The 18678-nt window shown below is 36.3% G+C and overlaps 1 protein-coding gene across 5 annotated transcripts in view; it reads left to right on the top strand.

Annotated features, from left to right (window-relative positions):
* The window catches only part of LOC106070006 (myosin heavy chain kinase C-like), a 64356-nt gene extending 45678 nt beyond the window's left edge, over positions 1–18678 (top strand). For 3 of the 5 annotated variants that reach the window (XM_056034890.1, XM_056034889.1, XM_056034892.1), the window contains 3 exons: positions 14745–14974; positions 15545–15731; positions 16926–18678. In XM_056034890.1, the coding sequence (XP_055890865.1) occupies positions 14745–14974; positions 15545–15731; positions 16926–18395 (1887 nt within the window). In that variant the 3' untranslated portion in view covers positions 18396–18678. Of the gene's footprint in view, positions 1–4600; positions 5099–9422; positions 9504–14744; positions 14975–15544; positions 15732–16925 lie in introns of those variants that run through there. The other 2 variants (XM_056034891.1, XM_056034893.1) reach the window with 2 other exon arrangements.

Below are 18678 nucleotides of genomic sequence, written 5' to 3'. Positions count from 1 at the left end.
ATAGGTCAGAAATGAAATAGGTCAAGGGGTGAATCAATTGCTCCATCAATACAATCTTTTATTAAAATGGTGGCTTTGTCAACAGTCTCTCTCTCTCTCTCTCTCTACCAGGAAGTCTATTTACACATAATAACAATAAACTTTCTGGACAACTGGCCAGGTGTCATTTGGTTTTGCGCAGTGAGCAATCTCTCTTCTTAAAATATGTTGCCAAGTAATCTCCCGTGAAAGTGTCTTTCGTCTTCATTTGGTTCAATTGACTACTGTCTACACTCTACAACTCTTCATGAACACACAATCGGGGCTGCAGTTCTCGGTTCGAAACACTTCCAAAGCGTTTAGTAACACTATGATAACAAAGACTTGAAATACCTTTAGCTACATATGTTTCGAGTTAACTAAGGCGGCTGCTTTAATCGAAACCATTTTATTTCCCTTCCTTTTCCTCCCGCAGTTGCCTTTATAATGTGTTAATGACGGCAAGAGATAATTGAAAGACTCTTCATATATAACTTCCTATACACATGTATACACTCCATGTCAATAAAGCTGACACGAAATAAAGATTCCAAGACTAAACGCTGATGTCCTTAGGCAAAATAGCGCAGTCTACACGAGTTCAGATGAATACTTTTTTGTGGTTATTAGTCAGTACTAGAGTGTGGGGGAGTTGTAGGAGGAGACAGGAGTGAGCTCAATTATGACCAACAAAAAAAAGGTGTGTGTGGGGGGGGGGGAGAAATAAATCCGTTCTGTGCCTCTTGAAACTTGTACGTTTGGATCAGCATGTCAAATTGTAGCCATAAAACATTGCGTCAGCAGCGTGGCGTGACTAGCCTGCAAGTGTCTGTCTATCACCCATCCTAACGATCGACAGTAAAATGATCTAAAAGTCGACCTTCATGCGTCCCTCTACTGTTGTAATTGGTCCATTGGTGTTGCTGTATGGAGCAGTCCATTTGTGTTGGTGTAGTTGAGTGGTCAGTTCGTGGTGCTGTAGTGATTTCTTCATTTGTCTTGCTGCAATGATTGTTCATTCTTGCGATACAAGTTTAAAAAACACTAGCCTAACACTGCCATTGGTATGGTCATGTATATGAAACATTTTGTCGTGTCCCTGGGTTCTGACTGACTGGCTTCGTTCTTTTGCTCAATCTAAAAATCTACAACTGTTACTTCAGCAGTGGAGGGCTATTTAAAAACAGTGTCTCTTATTTGTGTTGTGTGTACAGACCAATCATTGTTTCTGTGAGCTCTCCTGTGTAAATCAAAACCCGAGAACTCTAATTGGAAACACATTATAATGTTTCTAATTACCGGTTGTTGCTTGTTATGAACACGGTCTTAATTGTACAAAAAAAAAAGTAATTTAAAAAGGTTTTATTTATAGTACTAATGAAATCAGCCATTTTGAATGAACTATATGGCTACAGTTTAATCTCTCTCTCTCTCTCTCTCTCTCTCTCTCTCTCATTAAGCTAATAAAGTAAGACCTCCCCCCCCCCTCCAATACAACTATTTCTTCATCTAACCAGCTTTTTGGTATTGAACTGTAAGCTCTTTTTTGCAGTCTATGCCATTGAACATAGGAACAGCGAGAGTGAAGGAAAACTATCTAGAAATGTGGGGCGGGGATTAAACTAAAAGACTAAAGCACAAGACTAAGCACAATTCGATACAAGAATATAGTATTTACTTAGTTCCAAGATATCTTTGTACAACTTTAAAGATGTGAATCTATACTGTCACATCTCATTGAGTCCCTTGAACTCTGATTCATTGGTGTGGTAAGATTCGTTTTAGTTTGATCGATTGTAATATTATCGGATATCTCTATAACAGTTCTATAACAGTTCTATAACAGTTAGATTATATATCCTTTTGTATGATCAGTTTGTTTATATTAAATAAAACAGTGCTCGGCCTTACAGGTGGTCGAGCAATATAGCACGCGGATACTTAAGAGAAAGTGGCGAATCCAATCCAAATGTATCCGAATAGTGAAGATGTACAGTTTTGGTAATGTTTACAAAATGTCCTATTCCGTTAATGTACAATAGAGATAAAGAAATTTTGCCTTGAAAATGTCCAGTGATTAATGGACTCTAGACATTTTAAATGTACTTTTTTGTTATCTCTGACATACTTTACTTACTTCTATTTTTTATTCGGTCTTTTATGAGAATGGTCGATTTAAATTACATTGTAGAACACAGTCATAAATACAAGTACTTCAACAAGACAGACAAGTCAAGAGGAACCTAAGTATAAAACAAATACTTCATTGTATACACACACCACACACACACACCAAACCCATCACACACACACACCAAGCCCATCACACACAGCCAAGCTTTCAACTTGCGTCATGGAGATTGACATAGAACAAAACGTTTCCAGGACAGATCTATTTTGTTTTATGAAACCTTATCAATAATAGATTAAATATTGGACAGACATAGGGGGGAAAAAAGGCGACGAGAGAGACCGAAGTTCGAAGTAAAAAAAAAAGTATAAAAAAAATACCACCACTTATTTCTTCACAATCAGTTACTGTTATTCCTCAGTTTGTGTATTACAATGCATGCAATATTTTTATATTTTCCCCATCAAGTATTTATTGTGAATCACAGTGAATGTACCTTATAAATACATATATAATTGCTTTAGTTACAGTCAAGTTAGACAATTAATGGGTGTGTGCCAAATTAACGATTCTTTATAATAGACATTGAATTTCAGTTGGCTTTGAATACTTTTTTGTAGGTCTAGTATTTCAACAGTCATTAAGGACTACGTTAAACATACTCCACATTCAGTATAGTGTTATTTTTTTAACTATACCTATATGGATTCAATCGAGTCGAACGAGATCTGTATGGATTCAATCAAGTCGAACGAGATCTAACTGGATGCAATTTAGTCGAACGAGTTTTGTGTCAAGAAATCAAGGAGCCGCCACATGTTGAAGCGCTTCGTTTCAATCTCTTCAAAATGCGAGAGACGATGTCAAATTAGTTCTATATATTTTTATCAACAATTTTTAAAAATCTCTAAGACATTATGCTAGAATCTCTGCGTTTCCCAAACAGTGTTCCGCGGAACCCTAGTGTCCCGCAAGGTCTGAATAGGTGTACCACGAATTACTGGAATAATTAACTCGTAGGTCGCCTCGTGAATTAATCTCTCTAAAAAAATACGCAAAGTGTTCCGCTAAATACTCAGAATGTTGGAAGTGTTCCATTAATGCATTAAGGGAAAAGTTTGGAAAACACTGTGGTAGATTATTTGCTTTTCAGCTATTTCTTTTAAAAAGAATGATCAGTCAAATATCTTAGCTGGCCGCATCATAACAAAATGTACCTAGCTTAAATATTTTCTATTGTTGCCTTTGAATACTTAGCCGTAAAATGTAGTTGACCGAAGATGTGATAATGGCAGATTTATAACATTTAGAATGATGCATGCAACGATATTATTAAAGATAATAAAAGTCCAATCCTTTCAATGTTATGCTTGTATTATCTCTCACTTAACTCCCACAACTCAACGAGTGTTACTTTATCTAAATCGGATGTAGGCAATTAAAGGAAATTGTGAAAATATTTAAGAATGGTATTGGAGGACTGTTTTAATGATCTTAAACCCTCTCTCTAGGATCTTGACTTGAATTAGGTGGGGAAAAAAAGGAGGGGTGAAAGGCTGCGCCCATTTACGATTTTGTATTCCTCTAGTCTGTGAATTGAATGTGTCAACAGATTGGTCGGTCTATTCTATCACGTTTTTCTACATAGCTTTTAATCAGGCAACCTTCACGGTACCTTAAAGGATAATCTTGAGCTAAGTAATCATTCCTCTCTCATGATGTCCGTATCACAGCAATGACGTACAAACTAAGAAGAGATCCAACAGATGGGGAAAGTATGTTATGATATATATATATATATACAGAGAGAGAGAGAGAGAAGAACGGACGGATTAAAGAAAAAAGGGGGGGGGAGTGTAAGGGGCAGAGGGGTGTGTGGCTGCTGGACAGGGCGCCAAGTTAAACGCCTCATCAAAATCTTAATTCTAGAACATAGAAAGGTGTCTCGTGATGAGTATCTTGGCCTTTTTTTTTTTAATCACTCCCCCCCCCCTTTTATTTTTTCCCCCCAGACGTGTCCTACTTTATGCGTTTCAAAACTTCATCTCGACCTCTCCAACCCTCTCAAAATGAGAGGAATATAGAAAGAGGCATGCGTGCACAAAATAGGTCACTAGTGAGTATTTACATTTAGTCATCGGCGTGGAACCTTAGACGACGCCATGTCTTTTGTCCTCACCTCTCCCCCACTTGACATACTCCAGACTTGCATATCACATTCGAAATTCCCATTTCTTCTCGTCTTTATTTCGAGAGATCTAAACTTACACCTTAATTCTTAGATAAGATACTTTATATCATTAGTTAAAGGAAATTCCTTTTTTTTTTCTTGTCCTTAACAAATCACAATGAGGTAGGAGCTATAAATAGCAATGGAAGTCCCCCCTTGCGTATCACACACTGTTTGGGTTAAATGTTGCCTACAAGACGTGTTTTGATTGGTGGAAACATATCCCATTGGCTGGTGCAGACGAACACAAAGCGAGAGTTTTAAAAAAAGTTGTAGTTATTGATCGAGTTTATTTTTAATGCTAGCGTATGGCATTGTTACATCACCGAAGCGCGACATAAACGCTACGCGACATGTTCGCGTCTAGATCTAGGAGCTTGTGGTAGTGGTTCAGAAATTAGCATTCAGAAACTAAATAGTAATTAATTATTTTAAAAATTAAAGTTACAAATCTGATTTTTTTTTTGGCTTTGCTGAAGATTGATTTACGCACGCGGCAAGATTTAAAAACTTTTCGGATGTCTTGTTAGCGTTAATATCTTCGAGTTAGTCTTAGTTACGTTAGTCTCAGTGTTATTCGGGTTTAGTGTTATTCTGTGTTAGTCAAGATTAGTGTTTCTTCTATTCAGACTAATATAAATATTACAAAATTTGATAAGCAACATCTGGATATAGATCTAACCTAAAAGAGTGTGCACGCTGGATTAAATCTACTTGATGTAAGTACTCCGTTGTTCTCAAACCATTCGGTCCATTGTGATGCTTGGTAAAAACAAAAAGCACTTCTAGGTAACAGATGTTTGTTATGTTTGCTGTTCTCACTTTAGCCAGATGTTTGGGGAAGGGGGGGGTGTATTTATTCTCTTGAAACATAGAAGCGTCACCTGTTCAATTAGTAAATCTAAAATTTTCCTTTTTCCCCCCCACACAATTCTCACATGCCATACTACTGTTGTATTTATATGAATTTTTTTTTAAATAAAAAAGATTACTAATAATATATGGCATTAACATCTATGCATAAATGGTTAGTCTGGTGGTTTTATTAATTTGAAAATCGCGTTTCACTGGAAAGTGACAAAGTTATAGTTGGATAGAGAGTCGTGTTTAATTGATTGCTTTAGCCTATTTTTCTCTACTTTATGCGTTACAGAATGTGTAGATGATGTCGTTTTGGATGATTCTTGTAGGTCTGGCCACAAATAAGTGTAGTTTCATCTTTATTGCCGCTGCCCGTTTTTAGCCAGGGTTTGTTTTAGCCTCTCTCTCTCTCTCTCTCTCTCTCTCTCTCACACACACACACACACATTTTCCCCCAGCTTTTCTATACGGGGACTAGTTTACACAAAGCTTGTGAAATTTTTCTCCTTTTTTTTTTTTTTTTTTGTTAATGTATAATTGTTGAGCATGCATTTGCTTTTCATGGTGGTACATTCATTTTGCCATTTTCAGAGGAATAAAATGTTTTCGTTTTTTTTTTTTAATTTATATTTCGTCCTATTGGTCTACTTAGGCTATAGAGATCTATGTGAATCGCGGTGAGGATTGGCTTTTTTCATTCCGCGTTTTTCGGGAAGCCCTGAGTCCATCCAACCCTAACGGGTACCTGACATTAGTTGGGGAAAGTAAAGGCGGTTGTTCTTTGTGCTGGCCACATGACACCCTCGTTAACCCTTGGCCATATTAATTAAATAGCTGGCAAGGTTTGAAAGGGGTGCTTGACTACTACTAGTTAAATACACTATTTGCTTTTCTCTTTGACTGTAAGAAACTAATCCCACACGTTTTTTGTTTTTTTTTAGTTTTTATGTTTTGTTTTTCCTTGAACACAATAGGATACTTCAACTGCATCTGTGTCTCATATTTAATGTATGTGTGTCGTACTGCTTGTGTGTGTGTGTGTTGATGGTGACATGTTGACTACTCTGGCCAGTGAATACTTGTCTCAGCGACGTCGGTAGATTATATTTCGACTGTTCTTCATCCCAAATGGTAGTAGTTAAGGGTTAAATAATAGTAGACTACTCGCACCATTTGTCTCATTCCAACCTCCAATTCTTGATGCACGTCAACAGTAGTCGAAAAATGATTTGCATGTGCATGTTATTTGTTTTATTGTAGTCACAACCTTTCTGCGGTGCAATATGTGCATGTTATTTGTTTTATTGTAGTCACAACCTGTCTGCAGGGCAATATGTGTATGTTATTTGTTTTATTGTAGTCATAACCTGTCTGCAGGGCAATATGTGTATGTTATTTGTTTTATTGTAGTCACAACCTGTCTGCAGGGCAATATGTGTATGTTATTTGTTTTATTGTAGTCATAATCTGTCTGCAGGGCAATATGTGTATGTTAGTGTTAAGAAACGGAACTTTATTACTGAAAGAAATTGTAAAAACTTTTGGGGAGGGGAGCGGACCATTATTTTTTAGCCTTTCTTGTTTATTTTAAATATTTCTTTCTGCTTACCGACCCATTCAGGAAATAAGAGTGTGGGTTCTAAAAAAAAAAACTAAAAAAAATTCGATGAACATCTTGTGTCAGTGTCTCTTGCAGCTCCTACCTACGACTAGGACTTGGGATAGTTTTTGTGGGGAAAAATTACATTTCCTTGGGGAGGGGTGAAGGATGTGAGTAGACTCTTGATCCCCTCTCCTAGTATCATACTCTACCCCCGGGGGGGGCGGGTTGTGTATTTGTGTCCGTGATGTAGTTCAATATTGAGCAATAGTGAATGACAAGGTCATTTAAATAGTCCTCTGGTTATGCCGATGCCTTGATTACTGGACTTTAACTAAGTTATTACTAAGTTATTACAAACACGTACCCTCGTATATGAATATTAAAGTGCTTTTTCGTTGGGTTCTTACTTTTTTGAAGTATTTTTATTTAGAGTGATTTATGTTGAATTGTTTTTGTGAGAGAGTTTCAATTTGGGGTGATGAACCAGGGGCGTAGTTCCCATCCTTTGCGGACCCGGAGGGGGGAGCTTGATCTCTTTGGGGACCCCCAGCATTTACCTTAACATTTAATGGAAAATACGTATTTGGGGATCACCCCTCGAGTGGGGGCCCGGGGGATTTTCGAATTCTCCCCCCAACCTAGCTACGCCACTGGCTGAAACTTAGATTATGATTACTATTCCTTCGTACTTCCTTTGGACGATATAGTCTTATTGGCCCATGTAGATTCGTATCTTCCCAGTTATAAGACACCTATGTAAGACTATGTAAATAAAGAGTAGTGAACGAATTCTTAGCCTTTTGACACTACCGCCGTCATCGGAGAAAGCACTAGTGATTTAACTCTACGCGTAGTATAAGTCTGATTTTCTACACGTATAACATGAAGTGCTTAAAACACAGACCTAATTTAATCAGCTGAAACACATTATAAAATGGCATAGACACTTAATAATTCATCCGATGTCTACAGTTAATTGTATTAGTGGTGTGAATGTTTAGGTCCTGATTTATTTCCCTTTCCATTATTTCAATCTCATCGAGTTCTTGTCCAGGGAGACAAACAGGGGATTTCATTGTTACGTCCCTTTATTTTCAAATCCTTGCTCCTCATCTTCACGTGAGAGTGTCAGTATTATCTACTAAAATATACATGGTCTCATTCCATGTTGCTTTCTCACGTGGGGAGAGATAGCCTGTCAACACAGACATTAAACAGAGACGTAGAGGAGGACTGGTTTTGACTTAAAGGCATTATGGGAAGACCTTCATTTCCTTACTCCCAAGATGGCTTATATATAGGGATAAAAAGTTCTGTAGGGAAAGAATCAGTTTGTTATGCTAAAGTTGTTAAAACAATAAGAAAAAGAACTTCAAACAATAAAAGTCAAACTGTACCATCCTCTTTCTATTCTCTCCCCCCCCCCCCTTTTCAACCAAGTGTACAATGTACCTTTCTTTTAACGTAACAATCTCCTTTCTTAAATAAATATAACAAAAATATCTACTAAAAAAAAAACCAGTGAGATGTAAAAATGTGTTCCTCGACCAGGTGGCTATGATTTGTCTTCTGTTCGCCATACTGCTTTGCGTTAAGATAGTCTAAACAAAACCATATAAAGGGTGTGTATAGAAACAAATCAAAACAAATAAAGGCTGCGGGATACACATATGAGACCAAAAGAACATCAAATGCCGAGGACAGACGTAGAAAAGAGAATCTAAATATTCCAACGACGGACAAAGGTTATGTCGGCACTGGATGCTGCCAAAGATTAAGGTCTCGAAGAAAAGACTTATACATTAAAAAAGAAAAGTTATCAAGTTCACTTTAGCAATGGAGGTGGTCACCAGTTTTAGAACATATTTCTAGACTTTATGGATTAATTTTACATTTGCTCCCATGCAGGGGACCACAAACAAAACAAATATACCATAATGATTTTAATTACAAAATATTATTATGCGTTATATCATTTCAAAGAATACGATAAGGATTAAGACACTGGCTTCGTCGATTGACCCATTAGTAAGTCCACTAAGAGTTCAGTTTTGATTAGGATGGAGCCAAAATGGCTTTTTTTTTTCAATGAAATCTGTGATACGAGATAGGAAGAGTCACGTCTTACCCCTTTTACTTTTCTAGAACATGCGTAGATTGCGAGCCCTACGTTAAATTGACACAACTTGATTGTATCCAACTGTCTCCTTGTCTCTTGATAAACACGCGGAATTAATAAGGACACGTGTTTTTTTGTTGTTGTTTTTTTTATGTTTCGGTTTCGTTGCAAAGATTAAGATCATGATTAAGATACAAAGTTGGCAGACGAAGTCTAAAAAGAAAAAAAACAACATTGTCACCTTTCTATGTCTTTTTTAAGTTCATGATTTAGAGAATTGAAATGAAGTGGCCCCTGATGTCTACTCATGTCTACAAATGTGTCTCTCTGTGTCTTGGTTATTTGATTTATTTTCATATTTACTTTTAGTTAGTCCTGAAGCCATGCATTTTATGTTCATTTTTTTTCTTTGGTCATATTAAAAATAACGTGACATTTAAATATAATTATGGGAAGGGAAGGGGTGACGTATTTCCTGTATATCAATTAAAGAAATTCGGAGCTGGGGAAATTTTTTTCAAACTTTTTTTCAGCTGTCACGGTACGTTTATGCCACTGCAACGACTCATTTAGATGAGGGCGTCAGTATGAAGCACACATTTAATATATTAGACTTGCTTAACTAAAGATACCTTTTTTAAACCTTTTTTTAATCCGAGGGCTATTTAAAATTAGCATTCAACAAAATTGAAATATATTGCAGATTTTGATACTAAATATAGATCTTTTTATTTTTGGTGCGTCTGGTGTACAAAGTAAAGGGAGTGTTGAAAAGTTTTTGTCTTCAAACGAAGGTATCTGATTTCTCTTTTCACTTTTATGTACTGCTGAGTTGGGTTTTCGAAGCGCTTCTGTCATCTGCTTGTAGCACTAAATAATTTCAATATGGAGTAGGTTTTCACACATTTCACTCAAAACTTATTGAAAAACAAACGGTAATAAAGATGCGAAGAGAAACTTCCTCACATTAAGTTACTGTTAAAATTATAAGCTCAAATCTATTTTATTTAGTTGGCAAACACTGACCTTCAAAGCAGAGTCCTTGACATTGTTTAGTTCATCGTGAAAATTTCCCAATATTTGACGTGATTAACATAGCCTACTGCTAGCCATTGGATGTTTTTCCTGAAAACAAAAGTTCTTGGGCTAGACTTTCAAAAGGAAAGGGGATTTACCTTCTACTTGTAATTACTAGCATTTTTAAAAATCACTTTTCCATTTCTTTCTTTTTCCGCCCGTCGGAATCATTTTTTTTTTTAAATCTCAACCTAAAAACGAGTTTTAATCATAATACATCCACGTAAGAATCTTCGCTTTACTTCCTTTGTAAATGGCTCAAAGAAGACCGAAGAGGTTTTCTTGACATGACGTATTGAAAAGACATTTTTGAACTTGTAATGCTGAAGACGTTATGCAACTGTACACACACACACACAATTTCATTCTTAGTGCCATCTCCCCTAAAATATAGTGTTGGATTCACTGCTCCCAAGATGCCACTTTCAAAGACAAGAATTCTAAAAAAAATAAATCTCTGAGCTGTAGACCACTATACAGTTGATAGACACTCGTTATTTAATCACTTGATCTATTTCTAGCATTATATGCTCTAGACGCTGGTTCAGAATTGAAGATTTTGCGTCCTAATCCATATTTTGAGACACGACTCACTATCAAAAGTAATTCTTCAAGGTACAGAATCAGTGGATGGAGCACGAATGAAGGGTCGTTCACTGAAAAGCTGACTGGATACCCTGCTAAGAACAGCCGCTGACAGGGAAAAGTGGAGGGATTTGGTTACAGCGCCCCCTACAACGAAAGTCAAGGGCCATATGTAATGAGATGAGCCCAAACCTCTTCCATTACGGCGGACTATGGAAGCGGGCAGGGCTGAAACCCGGGATCCTAGTATAAAGCCAGTCCGAATGGCATACTGCACAACTAAGAAATCCATCACCTTTGTAAGTTACTGAAGAAAATGTGGTCTCTATGAAATGAGATTATATTATTTCTTAAGCCTCACTTCCAATGAACACTCGGATAACTGGAGATCTAACAAAAGGATTGCACCTAGAGGCAAACAAAATACAGTAGGCGTTGTGTCTGAAATGTTATTTCTACGCATGTACAGGGAATGGGGACCAATGCAAGTCTTTTTTATGGTCAACAATTGATCTTCTCCAGGTCTCAAGATAGCAGCTAGTGTAACAGACGGTCATATAAACTTCTATATCTAGTTGTCTACTAATTTATTGTTTAGGCCTGCTCCAAGGAGTTTGAGACTTTGCTTGGCTAAGTGTTTTTGATAATAAAAAAAAATATACGTTATAATGATATTTTGTGGACTACATAAATCGACCTTGACCGCCGTCAGTCATTGACATAGGTCAGTTTGTAAAACACTTTTTTGCTGTAGCTATGAAGCCATGTAAAGGAAATTAAGATTCAGCCACATGTACAGACAGACATATCAGACAGACAGATAGATAGATAGATAGATAGATAAATAGATAGATTGATAGATAGATAAATAGATAGATAGATAGATAGATAGATAGATAGATAGATAGATAGATAGATAGATAGATAGATAGATAGATAGATAGATAGATAGATAATGTCCTAGTTTACGTCTAAACTTGTTCACGTCTTATCAGTACAAGTACATTATTGTCAAACGTGTTAGTACGTGTAAATCCTAAGCCTTATCAATGTCAGTTTAATATTCGATTTCTTTTTCTTGAAAGTTGTGTGACTAATGACACATACATATACATACATTTGTCATTTTTGTCCAGCGACGACCTTTTCAATTTTTGAAGAAAAAAAATCAAAAGGTATTTCCGAGAAAAAAAAATATTTTTTTTAGAAATTACAGAAACTTGTAACCACTTTCATTGCGCTATTCTGGACGTGATCCTAATTTCTACGATGAATCTCAGAACGTTTTGGTATCTCTTGCTATGCAATAGCAGAATATCTTTCTGTGAAACAAATGCTACGGTGAGAATGTGGCGCCACAGTTCGCAAAATTAAGATATTATAACAGTTGTAGTAAATGGGTAATCAGAATCGCCCAAGACTTTAACACTATAGACGACTCTGGTTCAAGTAACACATTCCAACATTATAATGAAATACTTTTCCAGTGTTCCGACTTGATATCAAGTACATTAGTCTCTTTAATCACTTGTGTCTGTGCGTGCATGTGTGTGAAGGGGGGGGTGGGTGGAGCCCCTGTGATGACTTTCGTCAATATATAAAGGCTAGGTGGTGGCCAATCGTCTTCAAGTTTTCTTGTCCTGCCAACATAGCAATGGCCCGAACTGGATGGAGTAACGGATGTATTCGTTGGGATTGGAACTCTAGATTCATTGGTTCGAATGCCAAACTCTTTACTTCTGTCCCAATGACCTTTAAAAGGGTCACGTAATAAGTTATTCTAATAGTTAGTACCTCTGTTGTTTTTTTTCAATGTGACATATTTGTAACAGTTTTGACTTGATTTGAAATGAGATTTTTCTTAGTTTTTGTTTTCTGTTTGTAATTGACTTTTGTTGTTGATAGGTGCGATTGTACAATACATCTGGGGTGGGGGGGGGGTAGTCTTATCATCTAGCCATAATGCTACCCGTCAATATCGTTACAAAAGAAAAAGCGTTACAACAAGCACAGCACTATATAAAACAAAATCAAAGTAACATTTAAAAGAACTAATGCATTTGAAAACGTCGACAACAACCAAATAGTTTCACAGACTTTAGGTAATTACTTTTAAAAAATTAAATTATCTGCATCATTGTGTGAATGGAAGGGAGCATTTTAAAGACCATGAAGTTGAGCCAATGAGTTAAGTGTCGCAATGTATGCAAGATGTGTTACTTTTCCATTCTAATATTAGCTGTCGGCTAAACCATTGACAGGCAACCAACAGAACACACGCGATGTGAGTAACATGTCAACATGTCAGTATGAAGTAGCCAGCTCTGTGTCAAGAGACTGTATCCACTAAATACTTACATATAAATGTGTCAAAACGAGTGTATGTGTTCGTAAAAAAAAAAGAACGGGTAATAAAAGAGTTCAGACCATTAGTAAACTTTGTTATTTTAATCATGTTTCCTTTTTTTTTTTTTCTAAGCTGTGTGTGAGTTTTGTCCGTCAGATTTTTATCTCAAAAACGAAAAACGCTATTAAAAAACAGACTTCCATGTTTGCAACCCGCTATATATGTGTAATGGCTACTTCTGTTGTTACATGATGGTGTTAACAGATTTGATAGACGATAGATACATGTAAAAAGGAGACACAATGAGGGGGGGGGGGATAGTGAGTAGATGAAATAACAACGGAGAAACGATGCCTTTATTTAACAAGTTACATTTTTTAGGCACTCATCGTCTGTGTTTACTAAGAGCCTAGTCTTGAATGGCTAAAACAGTAGGACTACATAAAGAAATGTAATCTAATAAATGATTGTTCATTACTATTAATGTAATTCGTATGTTTTATTAATCGCGCACCTTATTCCTAATAGGCCTGTAGGCAGTGTGGTTGGCATAAAGAACATTTTAAACATTGTTTTACGTTTTATTTTTGTATGGCTTATCCCCCTTTTCTCTCTCTCTCTCTTTCTTTCTCTTTCTCTCTCTCTCCCTCAGTGTAAATCTAACTACGCGTCGCTACTAATAAAAATTAAAATGCTATTCAAATTGTCTGTGATCCATTCAACTAGCCATAGTCTGCCTCATTAGCCAACACTTCATGGCTGGGGAGTGAACGACGTCTTGCCTGGGATTGGGTACCGTGCAAACGATCCATGTCTAATAATATCATCTCTGTATTCATGAACTCAATCAAGGAAATTAATTTCGACAAACCCACACAAATTTACTTCCCTTGTGTCGGTTCTATTTGAAAATGACTCGTCAATAGAGGTCAGAACAGTAGCTTGTCACCTTGTGGTGCCCACGCCTGGCCTCTATGGTCACTTGTAGCACTGTCTGATTGACCTTTTCAACTACACTCTCTTCACATACACACACACCTATCGTGACACACACATATAAGTATTTCATGGTCTACAGCTGATTCAGTGAAGACTTTGAGATGGATAGTCGTTTTCTATGTAGATCTAGATACTTAGACCTATCTATTTATTTTTATTAAAGTTTAATAAGTAGGCCTATAATAAAACGAGTTATTTATTTCTATGAACTTAATCTAGACTACATGGTTTGTTTCTTTATTATTTTATTAATTGAACACTGCTATCTTGTTATTCCTAAAAAAAAAATAAGTACACGGATATTAGGCCTAAGCCTAGATTTTTATCTAGATCTAAATCTAGAAGACCAGATCTATCATTCTATGTATGCTGCTATGATGAGTTACTATCATGACTATGCCTACACTTAGATTTTCTAAATATATACCTTTTAGATTTAAGTTTCGTTTCACCGTATTGATGATGTAGGATAATTAACGTGGTGTGCTTAATATTTAATACCGATATTTTAAGTTTCCCAAAAGTGCCATTATAGCTCAGTGTCACTGAGGTGCCAGCGTATTAACCATGGTATTAACACTTGGAATTTGCTTCTCGGCAACATATAGTTCATTTTTGAACTGTTCACTTTTGCGTAACAAATGTAACTTTTAAGGTAGAAGAGCTGTTACTATGCGTCAACATATTTAAATGTATTTACATTGTAAATTCTAAAGTACTAAAGTGAATTAATTCATTAGGTTACGCTTCAATTTCTCTTTTGGATTATCTTAGGCTCAAATTGGCTGCCTGTCGGGCCAGTCAACAGAAGATCTGAACGAAGATCTAGATGAAAATAGACAATATCTAATAGAGGATTCCACTGTGACTGGGTGTAACAAAAAGAACAAGAAACGCGCTAAGATTGTATCTAGATCCAAGTCTCCAATTTATCAGTTGGAATTGGACATTGCTGATGAAGATAGCTGGAAGCACACAGGAAAGGTTAATCAACCAATGTTCAGGTAAGTGAAAAAGTTAATAATTAATGGATTCAAAGTCTATATATGGCACTGTAGATCATGTAAATTTAAATCTAACTAATCTAAGACTAAGTAATAATTCAATGAAGAATTCATTTTTAAATAAAACATTGTTAGTTAGATGATCCATGCTGGCAAATGTAGAGTAAGATTTATGTAAACCTTTATTTAAATAATAAACTAACTTGATGGTGATTCCCATTCATTATCTAGATTCTATATATAGAAATCATCTTACACATTATTAAAATACCGGTAATTCATTAGATTAGATCGGAATATTACATAGGCCCTCCTACTAGATCAAGAAGTAGGTTCTTAGCCCCAAGCCTTATTCATAATTTTTTTTTCTTATATGTATGTAATAAAAATGTTTCAGCATGCTAGTCAGCAGTCTGAAATATATTATATAGATCTAACTACATTTATCATACTAATTGTTGATCACAGATTATTCTTTCTTTTAAAACTTTAATGCAATTTATTATGTCTTCAAAATGTTTTTTTTTTTTTCAATCAGAAAAGTTTTTAAATTTTGTTGACTTGTTCTAGTTTGCAGAACTGTACTCTTCAGTCCGAGGACAGAGGGGATGGGGAGACTTACTGGGTATCATTTGAAGAGAAAAGTTTCTCAAAGGGAAATGAATTTAAAGTCTATAATGGCAGAATGAATGGAGCTGGACCAAAGTCTGGAGACAGATGTGTGGTCAAAGTATTCAGACAGTGCCAGGGAACTAAGGTAAATTTATGGCTAGAACAGGGGTTCTCAACCTGTGGTTCGCGACCCCCTTGGGGGTCGATTAACGATTTGCCAGGGTCACCTAAGACCATCGAAAATATGGATTGTATTTTGTCAATACTTCTATTGCTGTGTGTGTGTGGGGGGGGGGTCACTGTAGAGTTGGGGATTGTAAAAAGGGGTCGCTGAGCTTAGAAGGTTGAGAACCACTGGGCTAGAAGCTTTTGGGGTTCTTTTTTAAAAAAGAGTACTAGTAAGTTGGGAGTGGGTTGGAAGAGTTTCTTTAATTATTTTTTTTTTAGATCACATAATGTTTAGCACGTGTGTTCAAGGTTATGTAAAGTATGTTAGTTCAGTGCCTAAGTAACAAAATACCAAGTATATTGCTTGTATATATTTATTTCCTTTGAAGTGTGCCAGTGTTAGGCTATAATTAGTGAAGTCCTTGTAAATGTGAGTGAAGTTCCTTTGTAGAGATAGCATACTAAGTTGCTATGAAGGATTAAGTTAAGTTTACTCTGATATATTCCTGAAAATTGAACTCTGTTAACTACTTACACTAACTTATTTAGTAAGGACTGTTTATATTTTTTATTATGAACTGAATGCACACTATGATACTTTTATTTGTTGAGAATTTATTTTAAATAATTCCTTTTATTGTCTATTTATGCGTTAACAGTAATTATATATTGTACTTATACTATTAGAATCAGACCCTAAATAATGTGGTACAATCATCTACCAATACTGTCAGAACCAGAAGAGATCCTTGAGAGTTGAAGTTGAACACCCTTGACATTTGAGGGTCAGATCCTGGCAATCTCTTTGAGACTTTTTAATGTGAAGATGGGTTTAAAAGATTGAGTGCTAATAAAAATAGCCATTTAAAAAAATACCATATTTTCTTTCAAATTTTTCCAAACTCTCAAGATTGCATTCTATGCCTTTATCCTTGAGCTCAATCACTAGTAAAACACAATATCTTATAACTTTGCTTTAAATGCACATCTCATGAACTGTTTAGCTGCCCTAGAGAGAAACTTTTCTATTTTGGCATTTAACGGTTAAGTTTAAATTGAAGAATTTTTGTAAAGAATATTTGCTTGTTTGGATATGTCGATGATTTATTATTACAATTTGAAAGACATTTTTAAATATAATTGTTATGTTTTATCTTTTTTTTATCTGCAGAGTCTGTGTGCCTGTGAAGTAAAAAAGTCTTTGAAAGCTAAAGAAATAGCCAAGGCTTTTAGAAATGTATGCCCCAATCAAGAAAGCAGAATCAAAATTGCCACAGTTTACTGGGCACTCATGGATGAGGTGTCTAAACTTAAGCTTCTATTTTTTACAGGAGAGAGAAAATTGTCTACAAGGGAAGCTGTGCTCTTTGAGGATGATGTGAGGATCAGTGATGAAAAGCCTGGTAAACCAAGGAAGTTGTCATTGTACATAAATGCTAGTGGAGAAAGTGATCATTCCATTTCAAGAGATTTAGAAGCATTTGTTCATTTTTCTTATGACTTATCCAATGGTAAGCTTGTTATCTGTGGACTAGAGGGTGTTCAAGATGAAGATGGTTATTTTCTGAAGACGCCAACAATCCACTCAGAGGCCAAGGAGTTTGGGAACAAAGACCAGGGAATGAATGGAATTCAAGAAATTTTTAGGAGGCATAAGTGTAATGACCTGTGTAAGAATATGCTGAAACCTGACATGGAGCAGGTTATCATTGACAGCGGGTCACCTGCTAAATGCCCTGCTTCATCATCATTTCCATTTCCAACAGAGCCCAAGCTTAACCTCAATGATGATTGCTGCCTACCTTGTAAATTAAACCACCCTAACCATTCTGTGATAAACAGGCATGAGTCATCAAAGTCAGAAATAACTGAGGGCATGTCTGACTACCTGGAGCCTTCTGCCCCTGTTTTAGAAGATCTTGATGAGGATGTCTTCATCCCGCAGCCCCCTCCTTATTCCCAGCACTTTGTGGCCAACTGGCTTATCAATGAGCAATTACCTAACTGCTTTGTTCCACCTGTCCAAGAGAATATCCTGAGTGTTCATAACAGAAGTGAAACTTCTCAAGGAGAAAACCTGAACCAGGTCACCCAGGACATGAATGCAAATTTTACTGATGTTGAAAGCATCTCAGGAGGAGTGTCTAACACATCTAGTGTAGAAGACAGCAGTGACAGGACATGTGTTCAGTTTGACAAGAAAAAAGTTCGTTTCAACCTGTTGAATAGCCCTAGCTCAGCTAATGCTTCTTCTACACAATTCTCAAGTGACAGTCAGAGGGATACTTCCACCAGTGGGTTCAGCAGTCAGCCACAATCCATCATCAAACATTCAACAGCAAATGCTTTTGAACCTGTGACTCATTTCTCTCCTATTTCCCCCAGTTTCACTACCAGCGAGATGTCACAGCACTTCTTTACCGATAGCCCTCCTTCGTATTACGATTCCCAAGTGCATACAGCATACTGGATTGTCCAGCGAGGCTACCTGCCCGTCCATCCTCCAGCTCCAAGTGCCCCAATCAGTGACAACAATAATTCTTGTGCTAAAACTACAGTTGCTGCTGTAATAACACCTAAAGGTCAAGTGGCTAATTTTTTCCCTGTCGCAGTCAACAATATTCCCTCTACTTCAATGTAAGTGTAACAGTTTGAAGTTTTCCCTTTCTTATCCCAGTGTTAAATGTCTTGCAGGTGTCATGAACATATGAGGATGATAACAAAATTTGACTTGATGTATGCAGAACAATTATTAAGAAACTGATTAAGTTGGATTTTTCAACAATTGTAGTTGTCTAGCTGTTCATCTAGCTTAATATACAGCTTGTGCTAGCTTGATTTTTTTGCCTTACAAAGTGCACATTTAGATGAATACATTTACAAAATAGTTTTTGAAATTTATTTTACAATAAAAGTTAGTAGTA

This window comes from Biomphalaria glabrata, chromosome 7 (assembly GCF_947242115.1).
Source record: "Biomphalaria glabrata chromosome 7, xgBioGlab47.1, whole genome shotgun sequence".
Taxonomy (NCBI): Eukaryota; Metazoa; Mollusca; class Gastropoda; family Planorbidae; genus Biomphalaria; species Biomphalaria glabrata.
This window is presented reverse-complemented; position numbering and strand designations above follow the sequence as displayed.